Source organism: Schistocerca serialis, chromosome 6, assembly GCF_023864345.2.
Source record: "Schistocerca serialis cubense isolate TAMUIC-IGC-003099 chromosome 6, iqSchSeri2.2, whole genome shotgun sequence".
NCBI classification, from domain to species: Eukaryota; Metazoa; Arthropoda; class Insecta; order Orthoptera; family Acrididae; genus Schistocerca; species Schistocerca serialis.
In genome coordinates, this window is record NC_064643.1 from 695,712,804 (window position 1) to 695,728,517 (window position 15,714).

General features: G+C 39.8%; 1 protein-coding gene across 3 annotated transcripts in view; it reads right to left on the reverse strand.

Annotated features, from left to right (window-relative positions):
• LOC126483791 (endoplasmic reticulum metallopeptidase 1-like) overlaps positions 1 to 15,714 on the reverse strand; it is a 237,637-nt gene that overhangs the window by 57,428 nt on the left and 164,495 nt on the right. For all 3 annotated transcript variants that reach the window (XM_050106960.1, XM_050106958.1, XM_050106959.1), the window contains 2 exons: positions 11,601 to 11,785; positions 5,599 to 5,754 (listed from right to left, as the gene is read on the reverse strand). In XM_050106960.1, the coding sequence (XP_049962917.1) occupies positions 5,599 to 5,754; positions 11,601 to 11,785 (341 nt within the window). The remainder of the gene's footprint in view (positions 1 to 5,598; positions 5,755 to 11,600; positions 11,786 to 15,714) is intronic.

Sequence of the window (15,714 nt, forward strand, 5' to 3'; positions counted from 1 at the left end):
CAGTTATCTGTTTGGCTTTGTTTCTTTCTTCAACATAACTTTCTCTGTCTACCTGAGTTCTAGTATGTAGCCATTTTTGATACGCCTTCTTTTTCCTTTTACAGGCTGCCTTGACTGTATCATTCCACCAAGCTGTTTGCTTCATCCTACTTTTACACACTACTGTTCCAAGACATTCTTTAGCCACTTCTAGTACTGTGTCCCTGTACCTTGACCATTCCTTTTCCAATGACTGTAATTGACTACATTCAACTAAAAGGTACTTTTCTGAGATCGCTGTTGTGTACTTGTACCTGATTTCCTTATCCTGAAGTTTCTCCACTCTTATCCTCCTACATATGGACCTGACCTCCTGCACTTTCGGCCTCACAATCCCAATTTCACTGTAGATTAAATAATGATCAGTGTCATCAAAGGATCCCCTGAGTACACGTGTGTCCCTCACAGCCTTCCAGAATTCCTGATCTGTTATTATATAGTCAATGACAGATCTGGCTCCCCTGCCTTCCCAAGTATACCGGTGAATGTTCTCATATATAAAAACAAAGATGAGGTGACTTACCGAACGAAAGCGCTGGCAGGTTGATAGACACACAAACAAACACAAACATACACACAAAATTCAAGCTTTCGCAACAAACTGTTGCCTCATCAGGAAAGAGGGAAGGGGAGGCGAAGACGAAAGGAAGTGGGTTTTAAGGGAGAGGGTAAGGAGTCATTCCAATCTCGGGAGCGGAAAGACTTACCTTAGGGGGAAAAAAAGACAGGTATACACTCGCACACACGCACATATCCATCCACACATACAGACACAAGCAGACATATTTAAATATGTCTGCTTGTGTCTGTATGTGTGGATGGATATGTGCGTGTGTGCGAGTGTATACCTGTCCTTTTTCCCCCTAAGGTAAGTCTTTCCGCTCCCGGGATTGGAATGACTCCTTACCCTCTCCCTTAAAACCCACTTCCTTTCGTCTTCCCCTCCCCTTCCCTCTTTCCTGATGAGGCAACAGTTTGTTGCGAAAGCTTGAATTTTGTGTGTATGTTTGTGTTTGTTTGTGTGTCTATCGACCTGCCAGCGCTTTCGTTCGGTAAGTCACCTCATCTTTGTTTTTATATATAATTTTTCCCACGTGGAATGTTTCCTTCTATTATACTGACATCATTAAGGTGAATGTTCTTATGTTTAAAAAAGGAGTTTGTGATTACTAAGCCCATACTGGCATGGAAATCCAAGAGTTGTTTCCCGTTCCTGTTGGCCTCCATATCCTCTCCAAATTCACCCATAACCTTTTCATACCCTTCTGTTCGATTTCCAATCCTGGCGTTAAAATCACCCATGAGCAGAACACTGTCCTGGTCCTTTACTCTAACAACTACATCACTGAGTGCCTCATAAAAACTATCCATCTTATCTTGATCTGTCCCTTCACAATGCGAATATACTGACACAATCCTAATTTTCTTGCTAGACACTGTCAAATCTATCCACATCAGTCGTTCGTTTACATACCCTATTGCAACTACGCTGGGTTCCATTTCTTTCCTGATGTAAAGCTCTACACCCCATTGTGCTATTCCTGCTTTGACTCCTGACAGGTAGACCTTGTATTCTCCCACTTCCTCTTCTTTCTCACCCATTACCTGAATGTCACTAACAGCTAAAACGTCCAGCTCCATCTTACTTGCAGCCTCTTCCAGCTCTACCTTCTTCCCAGAGTAGCCCCCATTGATATTAATAGCTCCCCATCTCATTACCATTTGTTTGCCAAGTCGTATCTTAGGAGTCCCTGGTTTGTCAGTTAGAGGTGGGACTCCGTCACCTCCAAAGGTCTGAGGCATTTTGCTCTGATTGTTGCCAGCATCATATTTAAAGTACCAGGGAAGCAGGTTGCTAGCCTTACTTGCCCCGAGTCCCGTTGGGTTTTACCCCTAACGGCTGAGGGACTAACCGGTGGATTTGGTAGTCTTTGCCGTACGAGCACAAAGCTGACCACGACGCAGAATATGTCCGAGATGCCCAGCCTTATTCCAAAGTAACTGGTATCCCGACTGTCGGGACCACTTACTAGGCCACTCATACGTTGCCCATGGTTCATGAACTAGGACATGACTACAGGAACCCACACCATGAACCACAATGTGGACATTAAGTAAAGTAAATCATTAGTGAAAAGTAACTAAGGAAAACAGCACTGGGTTGTGGGATGAACGAATGCTGATAGGTAAAATCAAACAATGGAAAGCCCAGGATGGAATATCAACAGTATTATGAAACAGACAGATTGCTCAAAGTAATTTTCGGACAACATAGTCTCACACTAATCTCTGTCTCTGGCACCAGTTTTGATCACATGACTCTTCCATTCTGTGCCTGGAAATCTGGAGTCCCCCCTATTACAATACTTGATCAATAAACTTACTCGTAATGTTCTCCAGGTTTTCTCTTTAGCACTCTGCCACTACGGCTTCTGAGCCAAGAGTTCTATAAGAGCATGTGATTATCATGTCTGACCCATCTTTCCTGTTTTCCTTCATCCAGATTATTTCATATTTGGAATCTGTTATAATATAACTGATTATTATAGAGTTCTTTATGGCAATAAATATGCTGCCACGACTGGGGTATAGCCTATTCCTTATTATACGTATCCCTATCTGAATTTAATATTTCACCACTGATTTTAGCCATCTTTCTGTTCCTAATAATACGTTGGCATTATAACCTTTAATAAGCAATATTAATTCTGGTACCTTACCTTGTATGTTCCTGCAACTTAATAACACAGCATTAATATTTTCTCTTTCTGATCTGCAATGACGTAAGTTTCCTCCAACGAGTAACACATGGAGTAAAAAAACATGCACACCACATGTATCCTGGTCCTATAATGCACTCCTTACCTACCATAATCCATCTGCTAGCAGAGATCAAGAAATTCTTATCTGAGATTGGTGCAGAATTGTCTGAGCCTCAGGTTTAGCCCTTCCACTCTGCTACTAATCACAGGACTACATTCAGTAATAGGTCTTATATTGTAAATAGTGAGCTGGAATTCCATTCCACATGCAAAGCTTGATGTCTTCATCAATTCAGCCATTCACCTAAAAGAACTGATAGGATGGCATCAGAACCCAGGTAGGGATGTGTTATTCATGCAGATATGAGCCATTATCTGCAACCACTGGCACCCACTGTATTCAGAAAGTGCTGGCAGAGCCTCTGCCACAACTTGGAGGTATTGACCACCATATCCTTTCTCTGTGCTTGCCAAGGCCTGGCAGGGAAATGTCACTGGCACAACAGATGCATCCTATGCCAGTTCAGATGTGTTACCGGCTTTGGGCAGCACCTCACATTTGATGTTAAGGCATGATGTGAAGCTGTGCAGTCAGTACTCTCATTTGTCCTCCACTAAAAATACACAAACCAACCTCTGTCTGTCACTCAACCTCCCTTTCAGAGAGGTTTCTAGGAGATTCCAATAGTACCACAGGTATTTTAGCTTTGACTAAAGATGCCCCAACAGTGCTGAAAATTAGAGCAGCAGCCTGGTGCCTGTCAAGGGTGACCAAAACAGCTTCCAGCTGTTTCCAGATAGTGTCCAACTCATTTGGTGTCCCCACACAACAAGCACAGTTTGCATCCATTCTAACTGCTAAACAATAAAAATAAAAATAAAAATATGGAAAACTAGTTGTGATGTCTTTTACACGGCACTGAAAGTGACAGTATAACGTCACACAAACATAAAGCACAAGCAGCTAAATGAACACTAATTCACAGAGCATTGCTGCTCCAAGGCAGACAACCACTTCTACGGTTTGCAAAATTGAAGCACTAGTGGTGGTCTGAGACTGTACTATAGTCAGTTCACATTATGCTAGAAATGCAAAATATGGAAACTCTTTCAGCTAAATATCTTTACTAAAAACAAATAGATAAGAAGTTGCAATTCACTACTTCTCATAGGCACATAAGGTTGCCTGTGGTTTTTTCTCTTACTTGGTTACTGCAAATGCCAGAAAAGCTCTATTGAAAAAACACAGCAAATTCCCTTCCCACCATAGTCCAATCTGAGCTTGTGAACGTCACCAATCAAGTTGACATTTTCTGTAGGTATGATATGGGGCACAGGATAGAGTAGCATGGAGAGCTGCATCAAACCAGTCTCAGAACTGAAGACCACAACAACAACAACAATGATATGGGGGACTCAAAAACCAGGAAAATAACCTGGTGATAAACACACACAGAAACCAACAGTTCAATTCAGTGTGCAGAGAGAATGGAGAGTACATTTTTGTGACAACTTGAAATTTTGTGCTAGACCAGCATTCTATAACCTGGAATCCCTGCCTTTTTTCAGGCAGTGTATACCAAACAGACCAGATCAAAGTTTCAATTTGTCACTCATTTCCTGCACCCGTACCCCTCCCCCCTCCAACCCCTCCCCCCTTTCATTTCCAAGGTCTACAAATCCTCTCCTGCTGTGCTGCTGCACTAGCATCCATAAGAGAAAAGAACAGCAGAGCTGGCAGGGGAAGGAAGGTTGTGATAAATATGTGATTGGTAACTAGCATCATACAAACAACAAGCCTTGTCAGCAGTTCATGGAAAGCCATCATAAGTACATTAAAGTGAAAGTATTATGGTAAAATAGATGCACAAATGCCAGAGCCAAAAGTTTGTACACTCAGTAAATCACAATAACGAGTAATCTGTGGCAGTACTGAAAATGAAACATAATGACCAGGAACACACAGTTTATCCTACACTATTGCAAATGTGATTCTGCAGTAGCTAGTGATATATTTTACAGATTGTTTCACAGTTCCTATAAGAGGTTTCAAGGGATTGTAGAGGGGACTTTTTCTACCAAGTTTTGATAGGGATCCCATGTCCAGAAATGGGCAGTTTGGATATAATACAATTCGGAAGACTGGGTCTGTTTCAAATCTCCTGCTCTATAGTATGTGCACAAACTCAGAAGGGGGCACAGTCGTTGGTTCCTGTTGTAATTATGACATCACATACCATTTTTGTCCAACTACAGTAACAGCTGCTACAAACTGGTACATTCGCAACTAGGGTTAACTGTTGTGTTCGAAGGCACACCTCACTCTAGAATTTGAAGAGGATGTCCTTTGTTATGTAGAAGAAAACTCAATGACAAGGACTCGGAACATTACCCATGTCCCCATGTCACAGTGCATTTCTGGACGCGCATTTGTTATCAAAACATTATCTACTAAATTCCCTTTACAATCCCTAGAAGCCTATAATAGGTATCGTGAAATATCATGAATATGACACTGACAGGTACAATTTCAATAGGCATAGAAATATTATCACTTGGCCACACAAAGTGGAAATAAATTACCTAGTCAACTTCGTGTTACATTACATCGATGAAAAAAAAACTAAATTCCAATTAAATCATAGTTAAGTTATATATTATACCAACTTCCTTAATTTCACCTAATATAGTACTCTGCACATAAAGCAAGAGCAAGAAATCAACAACATCAATGAGGTTTTTCCCTCGAAACAAGAAACCAGTTAGTTTTCACTTAGGAATAACTATCAATACTTACAAAAGCATATATCCTCTGTGTTGTGGGAGACAGTACATTGGCACTGTATGGAAATAAAGAAGAAGTGGCAATTGCAGCTAGCAATGCCGCCAAATGCAAGGCTAATAGAATACCGAGAAATGTTCCACCTTTTTTCACCAGCACAATTAGTGGTGTCTGGAAAAGAAATAATGTGTTTTTTTTAGTAATGTAAATTTTCATTTATGTGACAACATAAATGGAAATATAAGGCAATACTTCTTCTTGCTGCAGTTTCAATAAGTACTAATAGTACTACGAACGCGTGTCAAAAATTATCTACACTTTTGTCATAACACTTCTTCATAATTCTAACATTGCCTTCTATGGATACAAACTTTTAGTTGGTACCATTGTAGTCATACACATGCCATTTGATTCTGACCACTATGGCTGCATCCTGTCAGTGACAATGTAAACGCGTCCATTATGCTGCCAGTTTGTACCAAGGAGGAACAATGTGCAGTTACTCAATTTCTCTGGTCAGAAGGGGTCAAAGGACCTGAAATTCACTGTAGACTTTCAGCACATGGGGCAGTGCTACATGATGTAAAAGCATTTATTTGTGAATCAAGATGTCTGAAAGTGGCTGGTTGTGTGACATATGAAGACTGATCAGAATGTTCATCCAACAGAGTCCAAAAGATTCAGCAATCTCAATACATGATTTTAGTGGATAAGCAAGTTACTATGACACTGATCATGATTCTGCTTATCATACCTTTCACGCCGAACTCAGCTTCCATAAAGTTTCTGCGTGATGGGTTCCGAGACACCTTACTTAAGAGCTCAACATCAAACATGTGGACAGTTCCCAATACTTACTCCATCATTGTAACAGGGAAGGCGAATCATTTCTGACCAGGATAGTCACTGTTGATGAAATATGGATTCACCATTATGAGCCAAAATCAACACACCACAGTATGAGTTTTTAACTCTGGATAACCAAAGACAAAAAATTACAGACACTCTCATTAGCACGAAAGGTTATGCTAAACATTATTTAGGATGCAAATTTGGCCTATAATGGAACATATGACAAACGGAACAACCATCAACAATGAGTCTTACAGCGATTTGTTGACAAACACACAAAAGCCAGTAATTTCTAGCAAACAATGAGCTCTGTTGTCAAAGAAACTGTTGCTCTTGCATGATAATAACTGCATGTGACTCACCACACTGTTAAAACTGTCAATAAATTGTGTTCACAGCTGCTACAATGCGCTTCCTACAGCCCACATTTTGCTCCCTCTGACTTTCATTTTTTTTCTTGGGCCACTCAAGGAAGTTTTTTGAGGTCATTAATTTTTCTCAGATGCTGTGCACAGAAAGTATGTCAAAAATGGCTTCATGACCAACAGAAAACCTTCTTCTTTACAGAAACATGCAAGCTTATAGACTGCTGGACCAAGTGCATTAAAAAGAAAAGAGAATATGTTGGAAAATAATGTACATGACAAACCAACATTTTTTTGAAAATACACTGTAAAATCAAAAATGTTAATAACATCTGACTCTCCTTCATACTACTACAACTTCTTCACACAGTAACAGTAAGTGCAAGAGCTTCTGTGTTGTCTCTTGTTTCTCCCTCTCTTCCCACCCTTGTTCCTCCCATTTTCTTTCTTTTTTTTTCCAAGTGTATCATAAGCATTGCATAGAGCTCTTACTTATCAAGTAAGGTAAGTGGCAATGTGATATTTCATTTTTAATCTAATGTTATTGTTATTGCTGTTATTCTATTAACCCCAAGTAAGTAAAGGTAATCACTCACTGTATAGCTGAGGTATAGAGCAGATCACAGGCACATAAACATGATTGTAAAGGTTGCTCAACTTCCAAACAACATGCTTATTAAGTGCTGACTGACAATAACATAAAACTTTTGGAGTTAACTCTGAAGAAGTACACTGTGCAAAAGCTCACCAATGTTACAGTATATTTTACTTGCCTGTTCAAAGCCTAAAACCTCAACTACATGGTAAGTAATTTTCTTTACACATTCTGTTATTTGAATTTCATCCAGGAATGCCCAACATCATATTTGAACTTCGTAAATCAAACAAAACAATAACACATGTGCTGACAGAATCGCTCAAGTAACAGAATGAAGCTTTCATTCTACAGCACAGTGTGTGCTGTTTTCAAATTTCCTGGCAGATTAAAACTGTGTGCTAGACAGGAATACAAACCCAGAAACTTGTCTTCCATGGGTAAAATTCTTTCTAATGGAGCAATTCATTCACAATTCACGGGTGGTCTCCAATCTTCAATTCTGCTAGTACCACTGTCTTACTATCCAGTTTCTCATAATCTCTCCGGCATCCCTTTTGGACCAGCATTACAAGAAGAAAGGGTACTGCAGAGAAATGGCTCAACCATGGCCTAATGGTTGCTTCCAGAATGAATCTTTCACTCTGCAATGTAGTGTGTATTGTTTTGAAACTTCCCACCTAGGCTGTCATTAGCCATTTCTACACAATTGATATGTACACAAACACAGAAAGATAATTTGTTAATGTGAGGGTTTTCTTCCAAACTGAAAAAACAAATGTTTAATCTCTACATCCAAACATAAGGATATGCGTCCATCTATCTGCAGGCAAGTCACAGGTGGTACATACTCACACATAAAGATTGTAGAAACTCAGCAGTTTTCAAGCAGGGGTAGGTGTGTGTGGTGCCCAATGCATATATATGTTTTCATAAACAGTTAAAATTAGAAATAGAGCAGAAGCTGACAAAGTTAATGAGCCTATGTGATCTTTGTGTGTCTCTCTATGTGTCTCCCACCATTCATTGGCAAATGAGAGGTCAGTCATCTTCATTTTGGGAAACTATTCCTACCTCAGAGTTTTCTTTTTAGCAATGATAAGTCCTTTCCTGTTTTTTCTATGAACCTGGTGGACCTCCACAAAGTGGATAAACTATTATTATGAAAGGACAACTACCTTGGCATCACTCAACATATCTAGTCAATGAGAGACTTCACATAGTTGACAAACTGTTATTATGAAAGGACCTGTACTTTGATGTGAGTCAACGTATACGGTTAATGAGAGACTATTAGTTACATGTTCTCTAGACTGCATTCAGTCGCTGAGCTTAGCTGTGCTGCTTCAAAATAGCATAACACATCAGATGAACTCAGCTGCTGCTGAAAAATATATTATTCTTTGTGTTTCACTACTCACACATCAATACAAATCCTTGGACTGAACATTGTGCCACACTAATCTGAGACCAGTCTATTGACTGGGCACATAAAACTACATTTTCAATCTTTAACCTGTAGTCACAGCTGTAGTAATAACCAAACCAATACTTTTCACTTATTGGTACTAATGTCTAACACTTAACACCCAATAAGTAATTTTAGTTTGAGTTGATACTAAATACTAATTACAAAACAAAACTGGAAATATCATATGGAAGGATCTAGCAGAATGTAAATGGTTTAAAAGTACAGGAAACAATTCACAAAATAGTACAGACATTGAGTCAACAGCCGCACAAACATGACTGAAAACTTAGCTATCTTTCATGCAAATCATTTTTCGAAGTAGAGCACACACATGCACGTGTACACACACACACACACACACACACACACACACACACACACACCTGTACAGTTACATTGCACTGTCAAAATACAGAACACTGAGGCTGCAGTTCAGCGGACTGAGCTGATGGGCTCTGACAGACGGAGAAGGCAAAGGGAGAAAAGATTTAGGGAGAGGAAGGAAGGTGGAGTTAGGGAAGAGTGGCTGGTGGCTTGGAGGGAGGCAGCAGGTGCATGAGATAGGAAAATGACATACGGGCACCAGAACTAGTGATTTCGTGCAGTGCACTGTGACTATAACATGGGGAGTGGATTGAGATGGGGCTCTGCACCTGCTGCCTCTGCCTCTCGAATTTCTATCTCTACACGTCCTGCCTGCATCTGAGCCATTAGCCACCCTTTGCCTACCTTCTTTCCTGTTCCTTTCCTCTTTCCTTCCTTCACCCACTCCATCTGATGCAAACACTTACCACAGTCTGCCTGTCAAACTCCAGACACTGCACTGTTTATTCAGCTGGCACAATGAAGCTGTACTGGTGTGTGTGTGTGTGTGTGTGTGTGTGTGTGTGTGTGTGTCAGAGAGAAAGGGGGGGGGGGAGTATTTCTTGTCAGTGATGGAATTTTTGAGACGGTGGGAAAGACACATCTGGTAACAGGACAAAATCCAAAAATCCAAGAGCATAGTAAGACAGAAAAATAATTAAGAGGCACTGGTGAAATATGTGAGGAAGAGCTGCAGAATGTAATAAAGATTCAACTAATACTATGAAACTTCTCTTCACAGAACAGGTACAATTTTAGGTGTATCTGATACGATATTAGAGTACTACTTATGAAATCCTGGTCTTACAAGGGAATATGGTTTCTGGATTCTAGTCCACACCAGTTTTAAATCACAACATGAAAAAGAAATTTCTCACTAGTGACAGAATTAACCAACCTTGAAAGTTATGAAAATATAACAAATACATTCGTATATAAATAAGAACAATAGTTACAGAACAGAAGAGCAGTGAAGGAAGGAGAAAGAAAATTAAGGTTAGAGTTTAAAACATTTTTGAGTACATCATTAGAGACAGAACACTTGTCCAGTTGTACAATAATGCAGGAGGAAATCATGCTATTCAGAAGAACCATTATGGCAGTCATATTTAAGTGATAGGACAACACAGAATTTGAATTTGGATGGCTGGATTTGAGCCTCACCTTCCAAAAATGAGTTCAGTGTCTTACACTCTGTGGTACCTGGTAAAAACAGTGGTGACATTGTCAGCTTATAAATGCGGCGATCTGGACTGGAAATAGAACCTGTGCCTTGAATATGAAGGTTATAAGGGGAGATTTGAAATTCATAAAAGTGTATACCTGGGCGTTTCCCAGTTCGCTTCATGTGACAGAAACATAAATATAACACAACAATGGAAATTCCTGACTGGAGTATGATTTTTACATAAGTGGGAACTCACATCAAGGCAAGCAGCGGCAGCTGCAGGATCACAAAGTGATCAGATAAGTAAAATTTTAAAAACTAACTGTTGGAAAAAAATTAAGGATTTATATTCAATTACAGTTTCTGAGTGACAAATCAATGATTATGTTCTGAATTCAACAACTGGAAGCACCTAGCTCATGGAAGCCTCAGGTACAAGTGACCTTGATTTGTGTGAAATAACAGTGATAAAACCAAGCATAGTTTCAGTGACAAGAATGAAATTATAGGTTTCATGTAAGATAGGTATCTAAGGTGGTATGATCAGATACAGATGACACACACTGACACAAACAGAGGTAACATCAACAAAATGGTGGACATACATAACAGTCTATTTTTAAAGATACTGGATACATGTCTGGAATGAGGGTTTTCCAATTCCTTTTGGATTCTATGTTTAGTGCCTTACAAAGTGCCATGGTCATATATTTCTTATTCTTCTCTAGATGACCTAATACCATCAAAATTGTTGCATGTTAAGCACAGCAAACAAATAAAAATGATTGGGTGGGACGGAGTGGGATGAATGAGCTTTGAAGAATGCTGCAAGCTAAAGATTCAATAAAGGTGCTTTTCAGTCTCTCTCTGTTATAGCAGCTGGCAGATATGTGCTCTTCTTCCATTTCTGATATTATTAATATTCCTACACTCCATTCATTTTCAGTAAGACTGGAGTAGGCCAGGTAGACATTGCACACCAATAGACAATTAGTTATTCAATATGCCTGCTGTCCAGCGACATATGGTAATCTCTCTCTCTCTCTCTCTCTCTCTCTCTCTCACACACACACACACACACACACACACACAATGCAATGTGTTCCACACAAAGGCAGAGAAAACAAAATCTGATTAGAATTATTTTAAAAAATCGTAATTTACTATGACTTTTCTACATGTAAATTAAAAATTTTAACATACCAAATAACTTGTGGCTAGTATGCACATTAAAAAGGATATTCCTCCAATAAATATTTCAGGATTTTTGTCTGGTCCAATTCTTCCAGTTATGGGAATGAATAACTCAAACACAAGCACTGTGTACCATAGAACCAAAAATGTCGGGAATGCAAGACTTCCAATCAATGACATCAGCCACACTGACACTGCAAAAAAATAAAGAAACTGTTATAACAGCAAACATTTTTAAAATAGTCTCTACGTCAAATATACACTGTGTTGTCAAATAGTTTATCATTGATCTTCAAAAGTAAAATGAGGCTCAATAAAGTAAGGTTTAATATAGGAAAAAAGCAGAGAGAGAGAGAGAGAGAGAGAGAGAGAGAGAGAGAGAGACTGGGAAGTCATTTCAAAAGTAAAATTGTGTACTATGAAACAAAAGTATCAGAAAGAGCAAACAAGAATTAGTACAACCAGAAACATTCTGAGATGTATAAATAAAGCTCATTACTCATTTGATAGAACAGCAATGATATGACAAAACACTTCCAATCCCGAGCCATCAATGGAAACATAGTCATTACACGCACATCAAAAGGATAGTTGCCATATAGAGAAGATGTTGAGTCCCAGACAGGCACAATAAAAAAAACTGCAAAACACATGAGTCTGACCCCAGCAATCAAAGACAATAGTCATGTGCATGTGAATTGTGCTTGCATGAATATGTGTGTATTGTCAATTTTAGAAGAAGGGCTTTTGGCCAAAAACAAACGTCTTCTTATCGTGGCTGTCTGCGGCTCAACATCTGCTCTATATCGTGAGTAGCAATCTATCCTTTTCATAATATTATGCAAATGGACAGATAAAAAAATCTACTCACCAAGCAGTGACAAGGGAACACACACACAAAAGGATTTAACTTTTACGATATTTTAGTAATAATCTCGTGCATGAGTTAATAAGAGTGAAAAGATGTTTTAGTAGTAATCTCTGTCTTGCATATTACCCTGGTTTCCACCTGTAAGATCTCAGGTTTTTCAAATCTCGTTCGGTGCAGTCCCCTTCTCATCTCATCTGGTAAACCTCCCCTGACCCGGGAGTCCAGGCGACTTTTCTAAACCGTAACACTTTTCCTAAGCCTCTCCAGTCCTTTTCCTCCATCCCTCTTCTTTCCCCTTCAGCTCTTCCACAAGAAGAAGGAGCCTCTGGCTCCAAAAGCTTGTAAAAGTTAAATTTATGTGTGTGTGTGTGTGTGTGTGTGTGTGTGTGTGTGTGTGTGTTCCCCTGCCACTGCTTGGTGAGTGGATTTTTTTATCTGTTCTGTTCATTTACATTATATTATCATTAATTGATTCTTTACATAATATTGTTGTCATTTCATCCTGGATTTTCAGTTGTTTACTTTTACAAAATATTCATAAAAATATTAATTAATCAGTAGGAGAAAACAATAGCTATTTAGTGTAAGTGAAAAAGCAGCAGTGTTTTCCTCCAAAGCAATAGCTTTCCTGTACAATTTTTAGGTTGCATTTAACTAACATGTGGTTCATGGTGTGGGTTCCTGTAGTCATGTCCTAGTTCATGAACCACGGGCAACGTATGAGCGGCCTAGTAAGTGGTCCCGACAGTCGGGATACCAGTTACTTCAGATTAAGGCTGGGCATCTTGGACATATTCTGCGTCGTGGTCAGCTTTGTGCTCATACGGCAAAGACTACCAAATCCACCGGTTAGTCCCTCAGCCGTTAGGGGTAAAACCCAACGGGACTCGGGGCAAGTAAGGCTAGCAACCTGCTTCCCTGGTACTTTAAATATGATGCTGGCAACAATCAGAGCAAAATGCCTCGGACCTTTGGAGGTGACGGAGTCCCACCTCTAACTGACAAACCAGGGACTCCTAAGATACGACTTGGCAAACAAATGGTAATGAGATGGGGAGCTATTAATATCAATGGGGGCTACTCTGGGAAGAAGGTAGAACTGGAAGAGGCTGCAAGTAAGATGGGGCTGGACGTTTTAGCTGTTAGTGACATTCGGGTAAGGGGTGAGAAAGAAGAGTTAGTGGGAGAATACAAGGTCTACCTGTCTGGAGTCAAAGCAGGAATAGCACAATGGGGTGTAGGGCTTTACATCAGGAAAGAAATGGAACCCAGCATAGTTGCAATAAGGTATTTAAACGAACGACTGATGTGGATAGATTTGACAGTGTCTAGCAAGAAAATTAGGATTGTGTCAGTATATTCGCATTGTGAAGGGCAGATCAAGATAAGATGGATAGTTTTTATGAGGCACTCAGTGATGTAGTTGTTAGAGTAAAGGACAAGGACAGTGTTCTGCTCATGGGTGATTTTAAAGCCAAGATTGGAAATCGAACAGAAGGGTATGAAAAGGTTATGGGTAAATTTGGAGAGGATATGGAGGCCAACAGGAACGGGAAACAACTCTTGGATTTCTGTGCCAGTATGGGCTTAGTAATCACAAACTCCTTTTTTAAACATAAGAACATTCACCGGTATACTTGGGAAGGCAGGGGAACCAGATCTGTCATTGACTATATAATAACAGATCAGGAATTCAGGAAGGCTGTGAGGGACACACATGTATTCAGGGGATTCTTTGATGACACTGATCATTATTTAATCTACAGTGAAATTGGGATTGTGAGGCCGAAAGTGCAGGAGGTCAGGTCCATACGTAGGAGGATAAGAGTGGAGAAACTTCAGATAAGGAAATCAGGCACAAGTACATAACAGCGATATCAGAAAGGTACCAGTTAGTTGAATGTAATCAATTACAGTCATTGGAAAAGCAATGGACAAGGTACAGGGACACAGTACTAGAAGTGGCTAAAGAATGTCTTGGAACAGTAGTGTGTAAAAGCAGGATGAAGCAAACAGCTTGGTGGAATGATACAGTCAAGGCAGCCTGTAAAAGGAAAAAGAAGGCGTATCAAAAATGGCTACATACCAGAACCCAGGTAGACAGATAAAGTTATGTTGAAGAAAGAAACAAAGCCAAACAGATAATTGCAGCATCCAAGAAGAAATCATGGGAAGAATTTGGAAACAGGTTGGAGACTATGGGTCAAGCTGCTGGAAAACCATTCTGGAGTGTAATTAGCAGTCTTCGAAAGGGAGGTAAGAAGGAAATGACAAGTATTTTGGACAGGTCAGGAAAACTGCTGGTGAATCCCGCGGATGCCTTGGGCAGATGGAGGGAATATTTTGAAGAGTTGCTCAATGTAGGTGAAAATGCGATCAGTAATGTTTCAGATTTCGAGGTAGAATGGGATAGGAATGATGATGGAAATAGCATCACATTTGAGGAAGTGGAGAAAATGGTCAATAGATTGCAGCGCAATAAAGCGGCTGGGGTGGATGAAATTAAGTCGGAACTCATCAAATACAGTGGAATGTCAGGTCTTAAATGGCTACACAGGATAATTGAAATGGTCTGGGAGTCGGGACAGGTTCCATCAGACTGGACAAAAGCAGCAATCACACCAATCTTTAAACATGGAAACAGAAAAGATTGTAACAACTACAGAGGTATCTCCTTAATCAGTGTTGTGGGTAAAATCTTCTCAGGTATTGCTGAAAGGAAAGTGCGAGTATTAGTTGAGGACAAACTGGATGAAAATCAGTGTGGGTTTAGGCCTCTTAGAGGTTGTCAGGACCAGATCTTTAGCTTACAGCAAATAATGGAGAAGTGTTACGAGTGGAACAGGGAATTGTATCTATGCTTTATAGATCTAGAAAAGGCATATGACTGGGTTCCTAGGAGGAAGTTATTGTCTGTTCTACAAGATTATGGAATAGGAGGCAAACTTTTGCAAGGAATTAAAGGTCTTTACATGGATAGTCAGGCAGCAGTTAGAGTTGACGGTAAATTGAGTTCATGGTTCAGAGTAGTTTCAGGGGTAAGACAAGGCTGCAACCTGTCTCCACTCTTGTTCATATTATTTATGGATCATATGTTGAAAACAATAGACTGGCTGGGTGAGATTAAGATATGTGAACACAAAATAAGCAGTCTTGCATATGCGGATGACTTAGTTGTGATGGCAGATTCGATTGAAAGTTTGCAAAGTAATATTTCAGAGCTAGATCAGAAATGTAAGGACTATGGTAAGA